Source organism: Parasteatoda tepidariorum, chromosome 6 (assembly GCF_982258835.1).
Source record: "Parasteatoda tepidariorum strain Cologne lab strain chromosome 6, Ptep-v5.0, whole genome shotgun sequence".
NCBI lineage: Eukaryota > Metazoa > Arthropoda > Arachnida > Araneae > Theridiidae > Parasteatoda > Parasteatoda tepidariorum.
Window position 1 is genome coordinate 46,540,982 of NC_141760.1, and position 25,178 is coordinate 46,566,159.

Here is a 25,178-nt window from a genome sequence, read left to right on the forward strand (position 1 = left end):
AGCAAAAATGTTATTAATCTTTTGAAACGTCTTACATGTGTGCGTAAGTATTTTTTAAAGCATGATAATAAAAATACTATGCACTTAATTAAAATTGAAAATTAATCGAGTTTTTAAAAAAATAATTTCATTCAAGTCTATAGTTTTCAGAAGCAAATTATTATCAATAAACAAAATAATCTCTATGGATTGATATTGACTTTCAAAATTTTCAAACAACTGAAAAATAATTTCTCTTATAAATGGTATACAGAAAATTTCTATTGTATATAGTTAGTGATGTCATAGTTAGTGTTTCTATAATTAGTGATGTCACCAACAAAACAGATGGTTTAAAAAGTTATTTTGAAAACGTGGAATGTAAAAGAATTGCGCATTTTTCAGCGTTCTGCTTAAGAATCAGCAATATTAAAAGGCACACAGCTAGTATTTAAGTTGGAATGGTATGGACTAAATCAGAAAACATTGTTTCAGAATGTTTCAGCAGAGCAGTGCCATCTATTGGTAAACTTAATGATTAATTTCAAAATTTGGTGAGAAAAAATAGTTTAAGTACAAATAAATAATCCATATATTTTTTAAAAATGTTTTGATTGTTTTTTAATTTAAGTTTTTGTAAATTCGAATCATTGAAGATTATTATAACACTTAATATATTTAATTGTTTTTTTTCTTTCAAAATTATGCTTTAAAATTTGTATCTGAACGAATTTTGTAATTGCTATTTGGGTCTTAAAATATAACATTTGAAAATAGAACAATTCTAAAACTGCAATACGGGAATACCAGAAAGCTCGTTAATTTTTACGGAAGCGTTTTAGTAATGATTTTGGTAAAATAAACAACAAAATATAAATTTATAAAATGCAATAAAATGTGAAAAATTTCGCAAACTTTTTTAGTTTTATTATTATTGAGGTGTAAAAAAACATCGATTCGATAAAATTTACTTTTCAGTTTTGTAATGCTTTCTAAATGTGTTGCAAAAGAACTGTAATTTCCGTAAACCTGTACCATGTGAATGGAGAAATTACTAAATCAGTGTTTTAAATACTGTATATTTTGGTTTTATGAACCAGAATAATAGTTTTTTTTACCAAAAATGTCCATATCATACATTACAGTAATTTTACCTGAATTTTTTTCGCCGCGTGATAGCTTTTTTTTTTGTAAAGTATCAAAAAATTTAATGTTCCAGTAAGTTCGAAAAAATATTGTGTTTTTTGTAATAAAGTCTTGCATTTAGATAATTTTACACAGTTTTTTTAAAACCTTAATAATGTCCTTTCACCTTTGCATAATAATATCTAAAAAGTGGTCCTTTATAGTTATATTGTAAACATCAAAACTGTTTATGTTGAAACAATGACTAAATACAGTGTACAGTTAATATCTTACATAAAAGAATAAAATTGATTTCCAGTTTTTATTTAAGTAAAACAATATTTTTCATAATTTCAGTTCAGGTATTATTTCATTTTTTTTCTGAGAAGATATCAGATATTGACGTCAACTGAAAATTACAAATAGATTATTTTTTACCGAATGATCAATTTTTCCTTTCGACTATTGCAACAATTATTGAATTAGGTAGTGTGATAAAAAAATTAGGAAAAACTAACGAAATTAAAAGAATTTCAAATTGATATGGCTTGATAACATTTTTATAACCAAAAGTTTAAATTTCTTAAAACAATAAAGCTAAACTGGACAAGAGTTATCCGAAAGTAGTAACTTATTATTAGAGAAATATGCAATCGAATATAATAGGCTATTTCTCAATGCATTTTTATCCCTTATAATTATTTTGTATTAGGCTGTTTATAAAAGTTCTTCTAAATAGGGAAGAATTCAAAATATGTCTCGCCGATCGAGGGCCGATAGTTTTTCCACCAGTCATTTGGTTAGAAAAAATATCCAATTGTTGTTTGTTATTAGGTGTTATAAAAGAATTAGTTGAAAAATTTGCTTTGCGTTGTACCAAGAGCAAAACATTTATAATTTAAAATACTTAATTTGAAAAATATTAAAAAATATATTTTATTAGAAAGAAAAACAATGCTAAAAAATTAAGTATGGATTAGTGTAAATATATTGTTACAGTTTATAACTTAATGTGTTATATAAAAAAGCATTATTATTTTATTATTAAGAAAAATATTGCTAGTAAAAATATTGTCATTGTAATAATTTTGTATGCAAAAATGAACATGAGAACATGAAACAAACGCGGTAAAGATTTTAAATTGCAGTTTACATCATCGTAACGAGTCTATAGGAAGATTTAAATAAGTTTTTTGTATGAACTAAAACAAATCGATAAACAGAAGAGCAGTTTTAATTTAATTATATAATTTGATTCATAAATCACGTGAATGAATAAGTGTAGCAAAAACAGATTTTTGTTATATAATGAATAATCAAAAACCACAATTCATCAGAAAACAAAATTTCATAGCAAAACAAAAATTTATCTTATTTTACGAAGAATTAAATTTTACATGTTTAAAAAAAGTATTTTGTAACAATATATTCATAAATAAAAAAAAATTTATACAAACAACAACTGCATAATTTATTTTTATGAAATTTCAAATATTAATAAGTTTGCAATAACGTGATTAGTTAAACAATTTTCTCTTTTTAAATTTATACTGATTATTTTCATTAACGTTAAAAATCTACCCGTAATAATTATATATTAAAATACAAAATTTTTCATTAAAATAAAAATTTACATTATTTACAAAATTGTAATAAAATACAATTTTGAGTAGGTGACAATGAAAAAAAAATAGCAGAAGAAATATTGTTAATTTATGCTAGAGAACAGTAGAAAAACAACTAAAACCCTTTTTTTTATTGTAGTTTAATTTACAGCAAGACACTTTTCTTTTCTTTAATCAAAAATAAATACTAATCATTTAATATACTACAGAAAAATATAAATAGTATATTTTAAAACTGGTAAACATGAAAATTGTTGATAAAATCTTTTAAAATGTTAACAAAGAAAGTGCATCTCTATTTAAAGACAGAAACAATATTCCATGTCTTAAAATTGAAAATTGATAAAGCTCTATATTTTATAAAAACAATTTAATCTTCTCTAACTTACTTAAAAACACATTTCGAATAATGTTTATATTAAGTTATGTTTCAATTTTTTGTTCGTTTCGTTAATTTTTATAAATAGTTTTAAATAATATTAAAATAAATAGAAATAGGTTGAAGCAAAAGCAAAAAAAATATACATATTTCTCCTTAAAGACATACAAAACAATTAATTCCCGAAAAAGCAAATTAATATTCTTTTGATAATATTGATTGTACTTTGACATAAAATTTACCCTTATACTTTTCAAATAAATTTAATAGCATAATAACGATAAACTTTTTTTTATTTTATAGTTGTCTAAGAATAATTTAAAATTCAGTAAAAATTTATAAGAAAAAGTAAAGTGATAACGCAAAATTAACGTCAAAAAAGAAGAAATCAAAATTTATACCTGATAAAATCCTTTTTTTTTTTCTTTATTTTGTCTTTTTGATTTCGCTAAAATATCCTAATTCAATATTACGAAATTTATATTCTAACATGTCGGAAATAAATATAATCCTAAAAAAGCAAATTCAATTTTTATGGTAAGATGATGACATAAGATATTGACGTCATATCACGTGAGTTAGAAGTAATATTGCCCCTAATTTCCTTCCATTTGAAAAACTTAAGTTCAAACACGCATATATGTTGTTGACAGCAATCATCAAAAAATTAGTTCCACGGGCTTCATTACTTGCGGAATCCAGCAATACGGTTTTACGTCCTCGTTCTGAAGTATCTTAGCATGTGCTAGCTCATTCTTAGTATCTTAGTTTAATAATAACCTAAACATGTACAAAATAACATCAGATCATACGTGCATGAACATAAAGGGATATTAAACGTAATTGACAAATCTTAGTAACAGAAATGTTTGTATGTTCTATGTGTGATTTTTATGTATGTCATAGAAGAAAAAAAAACTTTAAAAAAACCGAAGAAAACTTATGTTAAGTATATAGTCAAGTCCAAAACATTTATAAATATTCATTTTTTCGAAACGTTATTTATCTATAAATAACGAATAATTTCTCATATATGTATAACTATTTCAAATTATTTTTGATTAAAAGTTTGTTTATCCTTTTTCAGGTGTAATATTTTAGACTACACAAATTAATATTTTCAATTACAAATTAGGAGTGCCTTCTTAAAAAAAATAGCTTAAACCACAGCTAGACTTTTAATCCTTGCATTTTTTGAGAAATAAACTGAAAATAATTTACAGATTTTTTTATAATTAAACAACACTTCGTTTAATTTCTTGCCTTATGCAATTGAGAGATAAACCTTGGGTAATTAAACTTAAATCAGAGTTTTTTCTGACGTAAACCATTCGACTTAAAGACTATGAACTAAAACGTATATTTATTTTTAATTGATTTATATAAAACATAAGCGTAGTTTGAAGAAAATTATCGTGTATTTTTTTTTTTTTTTAGATTTTATTAAAATAACAATAAAATGATAAAATCAAACATTTTAAATCTGAAAAAGTGATAAAGTAGCTTATAAAGGTCATAAAACTGGCGAAATTCAGGAGTCTATTTTACAAATGTTTAATTACTCAGTGATAATGCATGTCTAAAAAAATAATGTCTGGTGCTTTAAAGTGCTTTATCAGAACAAATGCATTTTATAAAATATATAAAACTTAAAATATATTTTATAACTTGTATTCAAATATAATTTTTTTAATTTTGCGTCGGCTGTTATATGAGTATTAACCACCATTAATTAACATACTGAGATTATGTTAATTAATGGTGGTTAATGTTAATAATAAGAAATGAGTGGACGCTTGTTTAAGGTTTATTAAAAAGAGAGAGTCATTAATAGTATTTAGAACCAGAGAAAAAAATTTATATTCGATTCCCTTATTGATGAAAGGTGATTCCACTGTAAAGTGGTGAAGTCAAAATTATAATATTATAGTTTTTTTATGAATATTAATAGTAAAATTAGTTTTATCTAATCATTTCAAGTATATATGCTTATTTAAAAATCTTTTCACTCTTTTGAGACACAAACAAAACGGTGAAATGGATCGTCATCAGAAAAAATTCTTTTAGATGTTTATTTTGTTTTAAATTCATGGGATTGGGATCATAAATATAGACTAAAATCAAGACATGATGCCAATAGAATGTTTTTTTTCAATTATAGAGAGTTGCTGTTTTGACGATATAATTTAAATACCATTGGATTTTTGCACTTAAAAATTATATCTACTTACGTAGGGTGGAATATAGTTTTTGACCTTCATTTCCATTTCCTGTTTTGGCCTGACCTGCAATTGTACATTAAAAACACTTTCAGTATGCATAATTATATAACCATACAGCAAAATATATATTTTCTGCTATTCATAATGTAAGTATTTATTATTGTATTTGAAGGGCTTAGGACAACATAAAGGGATGTCACACTTTCTTTAAGGTAAGAACTTATATTAAGCAAATTTTTGGTATTAATTTCAGTTTGTCACGTTGCAAAATTTTGAAATATCTGCTTGATAATTGAACAATACACAAAAACATATTACTGTATACATGGAAATAGTGTAACCAAAAATGCTCATAAAAACGATCTCTATGAAAATGCAGCTTGTCATTGTATTACCCTAAACTCTTCAATTTAATATCCACATTTCCAGCATAGAATTTCATATACCAGAGGACTAAAAATAATCAACTGGTGGACAAACGGTTTTACTAAATTAATATGGGGTAAGGGCTTTTTATTGAAAACGGTTTTGAGACATAAATTATGTAACTGGTTATAATGTATAAATTTTAAATATTAAATTTATAAATTATACTACACATTAAATATAGTATAAATATGTTACTTTGTATTTCAAAAAGCGGCATATATAATTTTAGTTAAAACATTTTGCTGAGGGTTTTTCCTCATGCCTGTCTAAATCCACTTGTTGCCACATTTTGCTGTTTACATTACATTTGCCACGCTATGTCTAAAGACAATCACTCACACCCGTCTACCGTTGACATTTGTTGATCTAAGTGTTTCATAAATTTTTTTATAACAAAAAAGATTGCCAAAATAAAATTTAAATATCATCTGCTATTATAAATAATTAGAATAATATTCCTTACCAGTCCGAAAAACTCCAACTCGGGACTCCACTCTTCGAATTCCATAATGCCAGTTATTTGGGAGCAAGGAACTTTGAGAGCGTGCTCACTATTAAAACCCCTAATCTTTGTTGAGTGTTAAGAAACCTCCCCCACACTCGATCAATATACTCAGATAAGAATGATTTCTTCAATGGACTAGGAAGAAGGACCCTACGTTTTCATGTTTGTGACATGTTTAATCATAATTCTGCAGAAATGGGTCATTTAGAGGAACTAGGAAGTAAGTTTCACGATGGAAGCACGCATAAGGCGATTACAGTTAGTAAAGTTACATCATTTCCATAACTTTTGCTTAAAAAAAATATTGGAGAGATTTAAGCTTGGGTGAGATTCTTTATTCTCAAACATGCCTTTAGTTTTATTCTTAATCCAATATAGGGTTATGAATGTAAATAATCATATTGCATTTATATGGTTGTTTATTCTACCTCCTTGAGGAAAGATTGCGATGATTGAAAATACTATCCGCATGTCTTACATTAATTCAAAATGAGATTAAAAATTTTCAACTTGCAAATTTTTAAACCTCATTACAATAATAAAATCCTTTTCGTAAAGAAAAACATTTTTTTTACATGGTTAAATATTCCCCATTTTATTCATTTAAAATAAACAAAGTTTTATTTCCTTTATAAATGGAATAAATTCAGCATCATAATTGATTTACCTGTGTGAAATTCCGTCCTACAGACCGTAGGAAAACGAAATTCTGTGGAACTGATTCTATTCCAAGTTGGCGATCCATCTCTTTCCGCAAATCGCTGAGAACGGTTTGCGGCAATACTCTGCAAATAGAAACTTCAAAATTAATAAACATCGTTTGTTTCATTTAAATTATTAAAATTTTAGCAGAACAATTTTACAGTATAGTTTTGGACATTAATAAGTAAGTAAATTAATTTCCTATTGTTAATTATTAAAAAAGATAAAACAAAATTTTAAAACTCAGAATCAGATAGCTGCAAGAGACATCACTTATGGGTGTCGAACCTGATTGGCTACTAAATCGCGGCAATTACTTAAGCACGCTTTTGAATAATTTTTTATTCACTATTTGAGATAATTTCAATGAGCAAAGTTAATCTTGATAGCATCACTAAATTACTATTCCTAGAGTTATATGAAACCATGTGTTTCTTCCGTTTATAGTATTTTTTTCAATAGCATGTTAAGTGAAAAAAAAAACTTTTTGATTAGGGAAAGCCAGTACCTTTATGCTATGAAAAACCATAACAATACTAACCAACATATGGCCTTTAAGCTCAGTGATGCCTGTTTAGGGTTGACCACTTACGGTGCTTAGCTTTAGTGTTCAACTTAGACAGGTTATCAACTTATAAAGGGTATAAGTCCTTTTTTATCATTTCTCATGAATACAAAATGAATTACAATTTGTTTTATAATTTTATTATTAAACTGATTAGTTAAAAAAAATTAGATATGCTTATTTTGTAAGTTATGCATAACAGTTATATATTATAAAGACTCTTTTTTTTTTCAAGTATCAATATTCTAGCACATTGCCCAATCATTCCGTTGGCCGCAAAATTGTGAGGCATTAACCTCTATGATTCCAATGGTCCACATCGGGATGTTGCGAGAATGCTTTATTTTACTATCAATTCAACAGAATATTTACGCAATTAGATAACTTAGCAATATATTTATTTCATCACTTGAAATATTTATTTTATTCTACTTGTTATAAAGGACCTCATACGCTTCTTTTAAGGTCAAATATACAGTGACTTAGAGAAAGATAAATTAGATTAGATTAGATTTAGATTATAGCTTTTAATACTATTTCACTAAGAAGAATTTTAATATATAGCATTATACTAAGGAAAATTTTCTGCAACATTTTTTCTTTTTCGTACAACTTATAAAGGGATCAAAATAGCATTTAATAGCACCATTAGACAAATGCGTCTTATTCCAGTAGTTAACATACGAAATAGACAGTTTATCAGGTTATTTAAGGTTTACTCATTTTTATTACATAGGACAAGGTGCGAAATTTTCACTCGCTCAAATATTTAAGGCTAGCAGTTAAGTTTGATATTTAAAATGTTGAGTTTTAAATAAGATAATTTTCCCTAAAATTATTATAAAACGGTGGGTGGGAGTGTTTTGATTTGAAGCAACACTATTTTCCTTCCATTTAGAATGAAAAATGCTTACCTTAAAGACAACCTTATTTTGATTGATTATCAAATATTATTATCGCTATAAATATGATTTAATTTTTAAGTTTCTTCATTTTCTTATGACTTTAATTACCATAAAAGTCTTTATACTACATCTGTCATCATTTTAAAATTTGATCATATTTTTCGTGAATGTTAAGTTGTGGCGAGTAAAAATTTTAGTCCGGCGAGAATCTTTAAAACTGAAGTTTCAGATATAGGATAAATTTGGTTCTTGATAATAGAGCTCAGATGCTAACTTGACAGGTATTTATTGTAGAATTCTAGATAACACCATACTTGAAATATCAATTTATACCCTGTAAAAAATTCCAGATCAAATTATGATAAAATGTAATGCCACTCAGGGTACCATAAAATTCATTTTTACCGGAATATGTTACGAACCAAAAAATTTGATGTGCCATAATATTTACAGCAATAATTACCGTACCATCACTGAATCAGTCTAATTAAATTGATATTTCTGTCAAAATTATGGTTTAATATTTTATGATAAGAATTGATTTTCCGGTAAAATGGATTCTACGTATAATGCATCCAAAACGCCGTTACTTTATACCGTAATTTGTTCTGGATTTTTTACAGTGTAGACTTGTGTGTAGAAAAAAAAATAATTATATTGTAAGATTGAATTGGTTTTTTCGTTTAACTGTTGCGCTGGTTTCATAAGCAATGGATATACAGGATTTTCACACATGTTATTTTATTCCACGCATCTTAAATTAAACTTAAAAGTTAAATGCTAATACGAAAGTAGCAAAAATGAAAGTATATTGTTAAATGATAAGAATGACAAAAAAAAAGCAAAGCAGTTTGAATAAGCATTGATCTGGGTGTGGTCTTGTTGAGTCAGGTAAATGAGTTGACCTATATCAGGGTCTGCAACAGACAGGAAGTAGAGAAAAAATATTAAATATTTCTTATGGTGTGAGAGATGAGTAATTCCACAACCATGAGCATTCTTAACTTTTCATTGACAGCATAACATTGATTTTTTTCCATGCCTCCATTTAAAACACGTTCTCCGTTTTTAGATTTTTTTTTAAAGATTTATTTAACGATAGAGCATATTATAATAGGGTAAAAGCAAAATGCGCCATCTTTAACTGTAACTACAACTATTTAAAAATCATTTTTGATTTATATTCTAACTCTGCGTATTGAAAAATGGTAATTAGCCTCATTTCTATGCTCATATAAATAATTTTTATCTCATTTTAAGACTAATACACCTCCAACTAGTCAAACAGAGAGTACCATAAATCAGACTAATTAAAAAAACAAAACACTCATTAGACTTTCGAGCTCTCATTTTCAAAATAAACATAAGTAGAGTTGCTCCAATATTGTAATAAGACCGTAAACTTAATCATATAATGCCAATTTGAATAAGATGGTATTGTTTGATTAAACGAAGAAAAAAAATATTTATCACATATTGGAGAAATAACTCAAAATAATCAAATTTTTTAAAACTTAACTTTTCTAATTCCAACCTCCAAAGGTATTTTATGAGAAATTTTTGTTTAAATACTCGGTTAACTTCTTATTATGTAAATTTTTAACTAGTTATTATGAGTTTTCAAAAGTTTAGGGGTTATTGATAAATAAAGAATTGAAAATAATTAAATGAGAATTTTAGTTTATTTTGTGCATTATTTGTCCAATTCTGTATAAAATCTCCTGTAAAACAAATTAAACATAAATTAAAATAATAAAAAATTATAAAAATTCCTATCTTGAACACTAAATTGTTTTTTATTAGATAAACTTTGATTCAATACATCGTGATCTTTAATTTTTTTTTCAAAATTAAAACAACTCAGAAATTTTGCTTTATATATTTTAAGAAAGTACCCTTCTATAATTATATCATTTTCCCTTAACCTTTGTAAAAAAAGCAATGTAGGTTAATGCTACTCGATTTTAGTTCCTAAAAGCCCAGATTTATATACTTAAAACAAGTTTTGTTTGGCGGGGCAATTTTCCCTTTTAGAAAAATTAAGCTTATTCTTTAAATTATTTCTTTTTTAAAACAAATAAATTTTTCATTTTTGTGTTCCATTCATCTTTTTTTCTTAATCAAAAATAATGTCTTAACTGCACAGTTTCTTATTATAAAAAAAGAAATCAATTCTTTTATTCGTTTAAACCACACTACGATATATCGGGTTGAGTAAAAAGTTTTCCGCCAAAAAAAAAATCCTGAAAAATGACAAACACATACAAAATCAGCAAAGCTAATGAGAATAGTTATCTCCATTCAAATCAACAATAGTCTGCCAACGTTTTGGCAACTTTTCATTCCCTTCTGCGAAGAACTGGGGGGTGCGCGAGTAGAGAAAGCAATCGACTTCATTTATGATCTCGGCATTTGAACGGAAGATTGTGCCATCAAGATGCAGCTGCAGATTTGAAAACAGATAGTAATCCGAAGGCGCCATGTCTGTGCTGTATGGTGGATGTTGCATCAAATCCCACTCTAACGTGTGGAGCGTCATGCCGGTCATTGCACTAACATGTGGCCAAGCGTTATCTTGATGAAAGAGAATCACCTTCCTTCTGAGCTCGTTTTCTCGTTTTTCGCAAATCGCATCGCTAACTTTGATTAGCATATTGCTGTATATTGCACTGTTGATAGCCTACCCGCTTTTAAGGTACTCCTTGTAGATAATTCCACGACAATCCCACCAGATACGGAGAAGGACCTTCTTGTTAGGTAGCGTTCGTCTTGCAACCGAACTTCCTGATTCCCCGGATACTGACCAACCTCCTGTACGGTCCTTCTGTCCAGAACGTCCTCTTTTCTTTGATCTCTGAGCAGAACCAAACAGGCCGCTTTTCTCTTGCTCTTGTCTTCAGCAGTCAATTCGCGAGTCACTCAACGGTTAAACTTAACTGTTAGATTTATGCGTTTGAGAGTATTTGCTATTGTTTTTTGGCAAATGTCAAGCTCTAACGCAATAGTTCGTGTTGAAAAATTTCTGTCTTGAACAATAATTTGCTTTAACTGGTCACAATCAACCTCAATAGGGCGGCCAGAACGTGGTTCATCTTCAATGTTGAAATTCCCAGTATTAAACTTTCGAAACCAAACTTTTACTGTATCCTCATAAGAAACAGTATTGAAACCTAAACTTTTACACATTTTCTTGTGGCATTCAGTTACACTTAGTTTATTTCGGAACTCATAGTACATAATGGGTCTGATCTATTAACGTGATAGCTCCATTTTAAAAAAAAATTTGGTGCACAAGATGATAAAGTTTTGACAAACAAATTACACAGTTGTGTAGTTCCAACTTTCTGCTTTAAAATACAAAAGCCCGTTTCAAAAAAAGTTAACCACCACGGCAATGGCTGCTGCTGGCACGGAGGTATTTCCCTTTGGCGGAAAACTTTTTACTCAACCTGATATTATTAGTCTCCGAGTACATATGGTTCATTTTTTATTTAATAAAAAAAAAATTTCTAAAAGTTAAATTTCAAATATGAGAAATGTTCTTCAGGAAATAAATAGTATTATAGAAGCATAATAGAGCTATTTAAGGCATAGATACAGATTTACAAACTAATTTTTTGACAAATATATGAATTTGATGCATCATGTGTGGAAAAAAAACGGTAGAATCATCTAAAATTAGATTTAAATAACATAGCTTCTTTTCATAAATTAAGTACTATTAGTCGTCCTCTAATACCAGCACTATTTTCTAAAAACAAAATTACAATCGACTTCCTTTTCAATACAAAGTTAATTATGGGATTTATAAAGCGGATTAATTAAACCCAAACTTGTAGAATAATTCTTCAATTCTTTGAAAATATCTTGATTAAAGAAAAAAATGAGCTATAACATTCAAAGAAAAATAATCTTATCTTAGGTCCATTTGTTAAATGATACTGGAACCTAAATATGATAGAACTTGTACTTATATTTCTTCAATTAGATCAAGAGCGCATACAAACTATTTTTAGTACTAAGTGAGTAATGATAGCACTTATCTGGGTTAAAAGATAATACTCAAAGTTAACGATAAACGTAATGGTATTTTTTGTTTAAATGTTATTAACTTTCAGGATATAAGGTATCATAATATAAGGGGGAGGGGTAATTATATAAAATTTATCGGAAATAAAAAGAGGTTTCGTTACCCAAAAAAAAAAATTTATTTATTTTATTTAACTGACCCACAAAGAGTGCTTAATCATTTTTTTTTTCGATCTTGGTATCGTAAAAATCAACTACTGGTGTTGTTGTTTTGTCTATGTAGTGCAGAGGAATCAAATAGCACCGAAGGCGTCCAAGACAGCGCAGGCAGTGTCAAAAAAAACTTTGGGGAATAGAGCAGTTGATAGTCTGTGGGATTTGGGTCTATGTTCTAGAGTTAAACCAGTGCAGAAGGACAATTAAATATATGACCTGTAGAAAGTCGGATTTCAGGACAGTGAGGACAAATATTGTAACTTCTTTGACCGTAAGGGGATATTTTCATTCTCTTAAAGTGTCCTGTGCGTAATCTGACTATGGTAGTTGAAATTATCCGATTGCAATTAAGTTCTGAGATAGAATTCTTCTTAAGCTGTTGGGAAATACGTTTACGTATTTCATCCATCATGGAATGAAATACGTAACAATGCCAACTCTGACAACATAACAATGTAACAATGCCAACGTAACAATCAATGCAATTATCTTGTATTGATTACGTATTGCATCAGAATCAGTAAGGGTTCGGCTATAGGAGAGATGTGGGGAGTTTCGATCTTCATTGACTAGGTTATCAGCCTGCTTATTACCGAAGATGTCCTCGTGAGCCGTGAAATGAGATTTACCAGAGCCATAAAAGTTGAACTTCTGCCTGTTGGTCCATGGAAGGTATTTCATTACTACTGATTGGTAAAAGGATAAAATGAAAAAGTGTAGGTATAACACGTATTAGTATGTTTTATTTGGAATGATGATGTGTATTAAATAAAAATGAAAGAATGTGAGTATAAAGTAAAACACCCTTTGCTTATATTTAAAAAAAAATCATACCATATAAATTTTCATTTCTGACTTATAATTATGAATACAATATCTGAAATTGTAACTGTCTGAAGCGTGAAATCGTTGCCTAAGTTTGTAATTACCACAGGAATTGAAAACAAAATTTAAGCAAATAAATAAAATATTTCAAAATAATAACAAATCATATTTAAAGATTACAATATTTAATATTGTGCGACTTTGAATTATATAAATAAATATAGATCTAATTTTTTATGGAGCTCTACATTTTGAAAACAATGGTATAGGAATACCGTGAAGTTATAATCTTATTCAGATGACATAATTGGGTACTGTTTCACAATCCACTTTTCAGCAAAAATGCATATAAAACTATTGTTACAATTGTTGATTGTTGTTAAGCTAACGCAAAAGTTAAAAAAAAAAAAAAACATATTAATTTTTAAATTATTTTAAATTTCTGAACCATTTTATTTATCTTCAGCAATAAGAGAATAAGAATGTTACAATTGAAAGAAACACTTAAATTTAAGCAGAGCCTTATGTTTACTGTAAAATACTGCATAAAGTAAAAAAAGATATGAGAAATCGTTCCTCATTCCTTTTTTCTGTCAATAAAAAAATAAGAAAATAAGAAGGAGAAAAAACTATTACCACAAGCGGTCGGTAAAGAAGATATTTTGAGACTTGTCTACACGCAATTTTGCAATAAACAGTCAGTCTTCACATCATAAAAACCAACTTAACCTCATAATCTTCATTTGGTTAGATGAATTCAGTTTACAACCACTAATAAAGTTGTTCTTAATCTTTTAAGTTAATTTGACAGTTTTATTCTTTTCATTATACAATGTTCTATCAAAACCATTATTTACGTTTCGAGTACGCAGTACATCTCAAGATTTAATTAATGACAATCTATAATACTATTTCAAACTTAAAATTTTTTGTTTTTATCTCAAGCTGTTTATGTGTTTATATATTGAATAAAAATCATGAAAAAAGGTATAAATGAAATCTTGGTCAATAACATATATTTTGCCTCCACTTAAGTTAAAAAATACCTTTAAATAAGCTTATGAAATTAAATAAAAACTTGAGCAATAATAAACATTATTAAATTAGCTTTTTGAATATATTTTTGTCATTTTTTAATGGCTTACGTAGATAAACCACCAAAAAAAATAGCTTTTATTTTTTGGTGGTCAAATATGTCAAAAAATAAATATAATTATTATTTATTAGATAATTTAATAATAGTTTTTATTTAAAAATAAAAACTATTATTAAATGAAAGTAGTTTTTATTTATTAATTATCACATTTATTTTTCCTTCCTATATTTATATCTTCAATGATATATACTATTATATAAATTATGTTAAAAAAAACCGTTCTAAGGTAAATTTTAAAAAATCATAAAAATACAAGTACGCAAATAAAGGGATAAATTATATAACAATGATGAATTACAGAGACAATGAAGCACAAAAAAACTTAAGATTTAAATTTAGATCTTAAATTTTTTTGTACTTCATTGTCTCCGTAATTCATCATTGTTATATAATTTATCTCTTTATAAGAATATATTGTCTCAAATCCTTTTCTTTGAATTTAAATGATCTCATTAATTGAAAAATTTTATTTAGTAAAACGAACAACACAATAAAAGTTTGAATATATTTTATTTATTTATTCTATTAAATATATTTTATTTATTATTATTCTATTTATTCTATTAAATATATTTTATTTATTATTATATTATTTATTTAATAGATATATTTTATTTATTATTATATTATTATTCATTTCATTATTTTATTTCATTATTAAAGAAACTCCTCGTTACTCTAAAAACTAATGTGTTTCAAGATATGAAGAAATATTTGATAGCTTTACGTTTTAGAGCTAACAGATGGCACCACTGCTTTCCGTATAATATCTCTTGTTTAAAACTTTTATGACAAATTTGTAATTTTTATTTCCATTAACTAACTACCAGAAAAAAATACCTTGAAAAATATTATATTTATGAAAAGTATTGTAACTCATGATTATTAAACGTTTAAAAAAAGGGTTTTTTCATATTTCAAATGGAGATAGTTTTTTACCTAAAATGTAACAGTCTACAAAGAAAACGTGTGTGAAATGTAAAAATAAAAATAAAAACGAATTGAATGAAAATAATTAACTATATGATAAAATTAAAGTGAATGAGAATGATTAATAAAACGTTAATCTAGTCGTTATTCGGACTTTATATCAGATTAATAAATTGAATTTTAAAATATTAACAACTTATTCTCCTATAATTATGCAACTTTTTTTAACTTCTTTCATTTTCGATTAATCCAAGAATCAAATTTTTCATTTAACTCTTGACCTTTATTGTTTTTTTTTATAGAAATCTGATAATCAGATTAAATACATCGTAAAAAGAGGTAAAGTTTGTATTTTAGTTATTTATGTGAGTTTTTAAAGTTTCTCAGCAAGTCATTTTTTCATTATTACTATTTTTTAGTTAATTTATAAAATCTTAAAACCAAATTTGCTTAGTATACACAAAAATTTTCAATTAGTTTTTCAGAATTTTAATATAAACTTATTTAATTTTGGAGTATAAACATGCAACGTTTTCTATGAGAAATAACATAAAAAATAAGTTTTCACATTTCGCAGAACCTAAACACTTTTATTATCTTCAGCAATTTATTAAATTAGAAAATGTCTTTACACGATCTAAATTTCTGTTAATTAATCTTTTATCTTATTTTTATAAAAATTAAAAAGAATACGATGAAACTTAAAGTTATGATCAATCTTAAAAAGTTTTATTAACTTCTACTTTCGAAATAATACAAAATACAATAAGACACTTTTTATGTGTAACGAATAGTTGAATAGCAACATTCTGGGAGTTAACTTATTTTTTAAATTTAACTTAACTTATTTTCAAATTTATTAATTTATTAATTAAATTTAACTTATTTTTTAAAGAAAAATAAATGTTTATTTGCGCTACTGCCTAAACTATGTATGTCTATATTGCATATATCTTTATAACCTAAAAACGTATTTTCATTATTGCCGGTGCATTCTTATTGCATAGAAAAATACGTGGTATGATCCAATTTTCCTCAAATGAAGATCCAGGTTGTGATCAGCTTAAAACTAATATAAGTTATTTAGATATTTGTTATTAAAATATTTCTTTAGCTTTACTTTAAAAGTATATATCTGTAATTTCTGTCATTACTGCGCTTTTTATTTTAATTATCATTCTGCAATAAAATATTAAAAGTTCTTTTTCTTCATAATGTTATACTATGATATTTCCTTATTACCTAGCACTTTATGATAAATATATTTAAATTCACATCTTAACTTATTAACCACTTAGAAAAGTAAAAAAAACGGCAAATTTAATTTTATTATAAGATTTATGGATATTGTGTCTAACTAACCATATGCAGTTAAAATAATGAATAAATTGTTGTAGAATATTATCAGGAATTAAGTTTTTGCACAACTCCCAAAATACTGGTGAAAAGTTAGATGAGTTTTTTAGGTTACAGAAAATTAAGTAGGAATTTAAAAACCGAATTGTCGATGAACTGGTAAAGGTAACAAATCAAAATAATTAGGTTTAAACTTTATCCCACTAAAATCGGGAATAAAAATTTAAAAATTTTTAAGAAAAATTTCACCAAATGCTTAAGCATTATATATAGTGCTCTTATAGTTTTACTCGTTTACTCGAATTAATGATTCACACTATCGTAATGAAAGCAAGAGCTGCTTGAAAAAAAAAATTATTCTTATGAAATTACTTATTCTGGTAAAATTACTATAGTGTATGCTAACATTTCTGATTTAAAAAGAAACCATTACTCTATTTAATAAAAACCAAAGTAAAAGGTATATAAAATTTTCATTTTTGTAATTTTTCCGCTTATAATAGGTTGACCATAAATTCTGTTTTTCAAATTTTTAGTTCTTATTATCCCACATTTAGTAAAATACAGAGCTGGAAAGTAATAAATTTAACACAATAAGTAGTTTTTATGCCTTACTCCAAGGTTTCAAGGTAAAGTTACTAAATTTTACCACATTTACCAAATTTTATCACATAACCATAATTTATCATTCATTTTAGCAAAATCATTAACAAAGCGCCGCGGAAAAAATTATCGAACCCTTTGGCGCTCTCATAGAACCAAAAACATAATAAATTTTACCATATTCTGATAGTTTGACCACACATTTTTTCTCAGTGGAAAACTAAGCTCTTATTTAGATGATACTACTTTATGATTTTATAATACCACTAATTAAACTCGATAAAATATCGAATGTCTTAAGTTTCTTATATATTTATACAAAACAAACAATATTTTAGTAGTTATGCGAATTTATTTACATAAAATTAGAAATTCAAATTTTATTGTGATTTTAAGAGAAATAATTGAATGTACCATACGAAAGAAACATTTCTATTTATTTTGTTTTGTTCTTTTATTTTTATTATCGTCATTAGTATAGTATTAAGCACATAATAATAATTTCTAAGATTATATATAATTCATTATATGAAATTATGGAATATTAAGTTATATTTCTTTAGTTTAATTTCTTTGAGAAACAGTCATTTTGAAAATGGGATATTTGAAAAATGAAGTAGTAAGAAATATTATTGTAGTAGAAAAAATTGAGTTACAACTGTGATAATTAAATTTAATGATTTTAATCTCACCAGCATAGAAAAAATTTATAAAAATCAAACGCAAAATGCGTTAATGTTCTTTGCACTGCACATCTTTAAACACTAAAAGTTTATAACAATGAAGGTTTTTATTGATTTGCAACTCTTCTGTATGTTAATTTTTTTCAAAAGAATTTTTTAAAAAAATCATATTTTACTGCATTTATTAATAGAAAAAATCTATTACAACTTGCAGAATAAAAACCAGGAAAATTATAATTTTAAAATCCGTTACTTATCAATGAAAAAACACACTATTAAAATATAGATTTACTTAAATGTGACCAAAATTAAAATACGTATGCCAAACGAAAGATGGTTGTCTGCATAAGATGGTTGACTGCATAATTACCCAATTTCTTTCTTTAATTAATTCTTTAATCAATTAATCAATTTTCTTTAATCAATTAATTGCCAACCCCCAATGAAGACTCCCTCTAATGTGAAACATATTAAATTTTCATCCATCTAAGTTGAGTTCGTTGAGAAATATCGGTTATTTACCATTTTTTCTGTATTTCGATAACATTTTTCTTCTGATATTTTTTTTATCTCAGTTCTTTTATTTTTAATAAATTTTTCTTTTTTTAATTTTCTTTCATTTCTGTCGGCATTTTTTTGAAAAAATATTTTTTTTTAGAACTGTGCAGAATTACCAACCCATGTAAAGTATTTGTGCCCTTTAAAGTTCCGTTCCATGCTCTTTAAGTTTAAAATCAGACTCAGCAATTGAGAAAACATTATTGACAAGCATTCAATTATTTTAAACACTGAAAAATCCTTCCATGGAAAAACTCTTTACTCTTGATCATTCAATCACTGAAGATTTTAATTGGTGTTATCGCTCACAGTATATTTTTGACAAGTTCTTTATAATTAATCAATTTTCGCGAAATTAAAGCCGAATATGGCCTTTCATAGGCCATAATTTTAAAAAGTTAAAATCGAGTACTTTAGTGCTATTTATATGTCAACTTGGCTGAAGCAAGAAAACAGAAGAAACAAAGACACCTACTACTAAAAAATGTGTTTATACGCGCTAGTTATAATTTTAGTTTAAATAGATCTGAACTGATGAAAGCATTTCTGTTTAAATCATTTTGCTCGATGGTTTGAAATAGCAACCATGCCTCTGCAAAAATGATTTATGTTAAATTGAATTAAATGAATTGTTCTTTTCGTTATATATTCTCTATTCTCTTTTTTTCTTAAATAAATATTTATTATCAACTTCTTTAAATTATCCAGTATAATATTACCTTTCGCACATCAATTTTCGGGCTCAGCCTTGGTAACTAACAAATCAAACACACTTCAGTAAGAACGCACTTTAATACGAAACTCCTCTAGTTACGCTTTTAGCTCAATTTGCGCTTTTGTTTTCATGTTTTGCAATCTGGCAATCTTGTTATGAATATATTTTAATTTATTGAAAAATTTCCCGTTCATGTAAGTTTATTTGAATTCGCTACTTGCTTTATAGATTTCTTTTCATGTTTTATTCTGTTTTTTCTTTATATTTTATTTTATGTTTTTACGTGGTATTTTTACTTATTGTGTTCCCTTTTATTTGCTTTAATTTTTTTGTAAAATTTTTTGAGTGCTCCTCACACTATTGTATTGATATATTTTGCTTTGGCTATATTGATACAATATTAGAAAGCACTCTTTTTTGAGGATATAATCGTGTGAGCTGATGAAATGATTATATCTTTTATTTTCCAGATTTTTTTCAAAAAAATTTTAAACTTTTTTGTTCTTTTTTTCTGAATGTTTTTTCCGGTTTTTGTTATTTTTATTTTTATTATTATTTTTCTTTTTTTTCCCCTTTTTTCATGGTTCTGTAATTTTTCCCTTGTTTTCTATACGTTTTGAACTTTCATATATATATATATATATATATATATATATATATATATATATATATATATATATATATATATATATATATATATATATATATATATATATATATTGTTGAATTTTAACTTCGTAAAACTTCTCCAGTAGACATTTCATCATTTAACTACTATTACTCTTTAGTTTTCTATTTTACCAAATGAAAAAACTCTTCAGACTACTCCATTACTAAGAAATATCGAACGCAAAACTAAAAAGAATGAAAAGCCTGACGCTAGTGAAGAAAGTTAGTGACCCTTCATCACGCGATATTCTCTCGATTTTGGATAGATGACGTGCTGATAATAAAAATGTGACTATGATCGTTTCACGGGAACATTTTCGAAACTATAAAAACGACATAAATCTGTACTGATAATTTTTCGCTTTCTTATTTGACATTAAGTAAACCTTTTAGCGATGAAAATGGGCACTTGAGATACTTTCAATCAACGTCTTCAGTTTACTCATTGATTAAACGCCAACATTTCACTTATGTTTAGAATACTATTACAAAAAATCACATTTATCCCTTAAAACCAGATGCTCAATATCCATTAATACTGCTATTTTTGCATTGTAAAGAGAAAAAAATGAGAAATAGATTTTTTTTAAAAAGTAATAATATTTGTAGTATATAAAATAAGCACTTCATAAACATTTTAATGTAATTTTTAATGAGTAAATAATTTAAGAGCTTTGTAGGAAAACCTATTAATAAATATTTTAAATTTTTTTACAGACATTCAGATAATCTGGTTTAAAAAGCACGTTATTGTCATTTATAAGCACGGAACTATTCTTATTTCTTTTAAATCATCAGTTGGCGCGATTTTCAACGGAAAACAATGTTTTATAAACAAATTCTCTGTTTATATTTAGTGTTATAAAACTAGTTTTCTCAAATTCACCAAAATATCTAAATACTGAATATATATTATGTATAATTAGGTTCCATTTTCATAAAGAAACAAATAAAGAATTAATTCCAAATATTTAAAAGTGAACACGCTAAGAACAATGTTAAAAAAAAGTACCGCATTTTCGTATGGAAACATGCTTCAACACGTAAACAAGTTTTCCCGTACATCGAAAAAGACAGATAGTTTTAGCTTAACAATACATATCGTAAATATTAACACAATTTTTTTGATAAAAGTACTAAGAATGATTTTCATATCGCTGTCTAATTTCAAATTATCAAAAAAGAGATAGATCGTATTTTTGCATATCTCACTATATCTCAAGAACTTCTTATACGCACAATTATAAAATTCGTTAAACCACAGATAATTCGATGTAAAAAATAATTTTAGCAGACATTTTTTATATTTTATTATGTTATTTAATAATGGTCGAAATAGTTTTGAATTGTAAGTTATACAATTTTTTTCTTACTTTTAAAGAATATAATTTTACATTGCAAAATCGATGGGTAAAAGAACAATTTTACAAAATCGGTCGAATAGTTCCTGAGAAATAAAATTTTAAATATTTATTTATTAATCTCGGATCTCCCCTGGCTCGAATCCCAATGTTACCACCATTATATTTTTTCTGTTCCTTCAAGATTTTAGTATCCTGCAGTCCCAAATTGGTGACTCTGATCCATTAAAATACAAAATTCTCATTCACGCGTAGATGGCAGCACCACAGATCTGCTTAACATAAAAAAAGTCTATTGTTTTCAAGACTCTCAGGAGAGATGGCACCACCAGATAAACTAGTTACACTGCGTTCTACGATTCATTGGAACAAACACAACTCACCACGACCTAACTCCGATGTCTATTACCTACCAATAAGTGCAACATAATGTTCATTTAAATTTTATTTTTATGGTTTTGAAACAATGCTAGTTGTAAATGGTTAATAAACCATATAGTTTTTGTACTCACGTTCCTATAATCATATCAGTTGTAAATGGTTTCAAATCAGTAAAGGTTAAGAAATGCTCCTAACCGTAAACCTTTTAGTTAATTCGAAGGACAGACTTCTGACGGTCTTTTTAAAAATCAAAATTCTAACTGTGCATTGCAATTACATCCACAACGGTGTCCAATGAAATAAGAATAGAATTCTTATTCGCTGTTGGTATTATTTGAGTTTAAAAGGCTCTTAATATATTTTATTCACAAAGACTTTATTTAGTACCTATGCAAAAACATGCTCTAAAAGTCTGAGTAACTAAATTGTAGTTTAGTGACTCAGCATATGATAGCGTATGACATTTATACATGTCAGCGTTACCAAATTTTGTTTCCTAGACTCATTAAGATGTAAAGTGCAGATTCATTATAATAAAATTGATTTATTTGTAAAAAAATGCATTTTATAATTTATTTAACAATGAAATTTTATAGCGATGCATTAATTTAGCAAATGAAATGAATTGTTATTTTGTTTAAGTAGTCCGCAATAATTCTTAGAAATTAAATTAGTAAATAAGAGTTATTTCGAACATTTAAAAATTATCACTATTCATTGTAACACAGAAAAAATAATGATTTTAATTTTATCCGTATGAATTGGGTTATGTTTATTAAAGTTTAATTTGTAAAATTGTAAGCCTAAATGATGTAAAATAAAAAATAAACTCAAAAAAATCAGCGTAAAAATACCATTATATGAAACCATGATTTGAATTATTCATGGCAAGGTTCGAGCCAAGATTCTAAAATAACGTGCATTTAATACGTTAAGGTGATAAAAAAATTAGCATTCTGTAAGAATTCCGAAAATAAGATTAACATAAGTACATACTATTTTACACGCAGCGTAACTATTTTATAATAATTTGAATTGAATAGTTAAATTTTTGAACGTGCAAAAAAGGAGAAAGTTAGAAAATCCTTTTAAATAATTAAATTAATAATGTACTACATATTTAAAATTGTAAAAAAAAAATACTTTATCTTAACACATTATTAACATTCAACACATAACAATAACATTATTGACAATATCAGTAGCATAATATTAATATTAACAGATTAACAGACGTAATGTTAGCAATATTTATTAAACTAGTGGGCTTGCACCCTGCTCGCCAACCCCCGAAAATTGCTACGCAATCTTATATGGTTTGCTTCGCAAACCAATCTCGCTTCGTTTGCTACTAACTTAGGTACATTGCAAATGCACAAAATTCTAAGAATTCAAAACCATCATTCAAATCCATATAACAACTTTTTTTTTAAAAAAAATTACATCTTTTTAGTAAATACTAAGTTATTAAAATAAATTTGAATTCAAATAAATGACATGTAATTCGTTAAACCTATTAGAAATGTGCTATAGTATAAAATCTTAAGATAAAATTTCTAAAACTGATATCGCTTTAAAAAGGTTAAAATTTTGGCTATAATTAAGTCTATTAAAAATTGAAATAAGTGAATTGCAATGGAAAAACCTGCATAAACAAAACATTGAATTTCGGAAGAAATCTCATTTGGTGAGAATGCTCTCTCTTGTCAAAAAATACAAAATAAACTGACCTCAAATAAAACTCAAAGGACTTCGAATCAAATAATTAAGGAAACTACTATCACGTATAATATAAAAGGAAGATTTATTAACTAAACAATAAAATTACAGCATCGCAGTTCCAAAAAACAAATCTCACACTCACTCAAAAAAACAATTTACATTCTAATTAGTCACCACAGCAACCACAAAACTCTTCTCGTTACCATCTATAAACTGATATATAATAAATAAATTATTTAACAAAAAATACGATGGACATAAACACATAATATTTTACACTTTGGTTATTTCAGTTTCCGTTTTTAAAAGCGCTATATGTTGAGCTACCTCAACTAGATTTGGCATGTGACATTTTTAGCGGCAATCATTGGTCGATTTTCTAGCGTTGTCATTTGGGGAGTTGTAATGAGGCTTTTTTTGTCACCGTGTGAGAGAAATATATATAGAGATACTAAGCAATGTGTATTACCAATTAATAATTATTTAGGTAGAAAAAAGAGCCCATTAAAAACCCATCCTCTAGTTCTGTAATTTAATACTATAAATGTAATAATAAGAAGAAAACGATAGCAAAGACTTTTCCAACTTAAATGGAAGAAATTTCTAGTAATTGCTAGTTTTTAATAGTATACGGTTAAAAAATATTCTGACAAAATTACAGTACTGACAAAATTACAGTAAAACCATGTTTTTTGTTAATTTTACCAGAACCATGACCGAAGCACTTTGGTAGAAATTACTATGCTTTTTGGTATTTCCATAAAACCAGAAACGTGAAAAATTTTACCATGTTCTTGTTTTCAATAGTTTTGCTCAGACTTTTTTTAACTGTACTAAGACATTGTAAAAGATACTGAGTATTTTTTTAACTAAAAAGAAACATGGTACTGCGCTGGATGTACAGAGTGCGTATCAAAAGCGTAACTATGCAAAAAAGAAAACGTGTTTTCATATAACTTTAGAAATAATAATTTTGTGACATAGCTATCATGTGTTTTCCCCGTTAATCCTGAGCTCACATGACATGGAAAATAAAAAATAATTAAATATTAAATAACGTGAAGTAAATTCCACTTCTGATTAAATAGTGCTGTAATCTGCCACACATATCTGACATTATCAATTTATTACTTAAAAAAAAAGACCGAAATCATCTACAGATTATTTTAAACAATGCCTAATGTTAAATCAACGAAAAAATAACTAATAACTAATGAATTATTAGTTATATGCTGATATTAGACCATTTTTTTACTGTTATTTATATTTAGAGTAAAAAGTAAAATTGATAGTCCCAACAATTTTTATGTTACCTGATATTTTATTAGAATTTTGTCATGTTAATAAAATTTTGAACGTGAGGAATAATATAAATTCTTAATTTTTAGTTCTAAACAATATTAGTTCTTAATTTTTTAATTTTTTTTTAATTTTGTATGTAGTATGTTTTTAACAATTTGAACCTATACTGAAAATTTCAAACCAATCCTTTGATAATTTCTCAACAAAAAAAAATTCGTTACATTTTATGTAAATGT

At 26.4% G+C, this 25,178-nt stretch overlaps 1 protein-coding gene across 1 annotated transcript in view; it reads right to left on the minus strand.

Moving 5' to 3' along the window:
- The window catches only part of LOC107451190 (uncharacterized), a 148,308-nt gene that overhangs the window by 86,003 nt on the left and 37,127 nt on the right, over nucleotides 1–25,178 (minus strand). Inside the window, exons 3-4 of the mRNA XM_016067207.4 lie at nucleotides 6,932–7,049; nucleotides 5,340–5,393 (exon numbers count right to left, since the gene is read on the minus strand). Of these exons, the coding sequence (XP_015922693.3) occupies nucleotides 5,340–5,393; nucleotides 6,932–7,049 (172 nt within the window). The remainder of the gene's footprint in view (nucleotides 1–5,339; nucleotides 5,394–6,931; nucleotides 7,050–25,178) is intronic.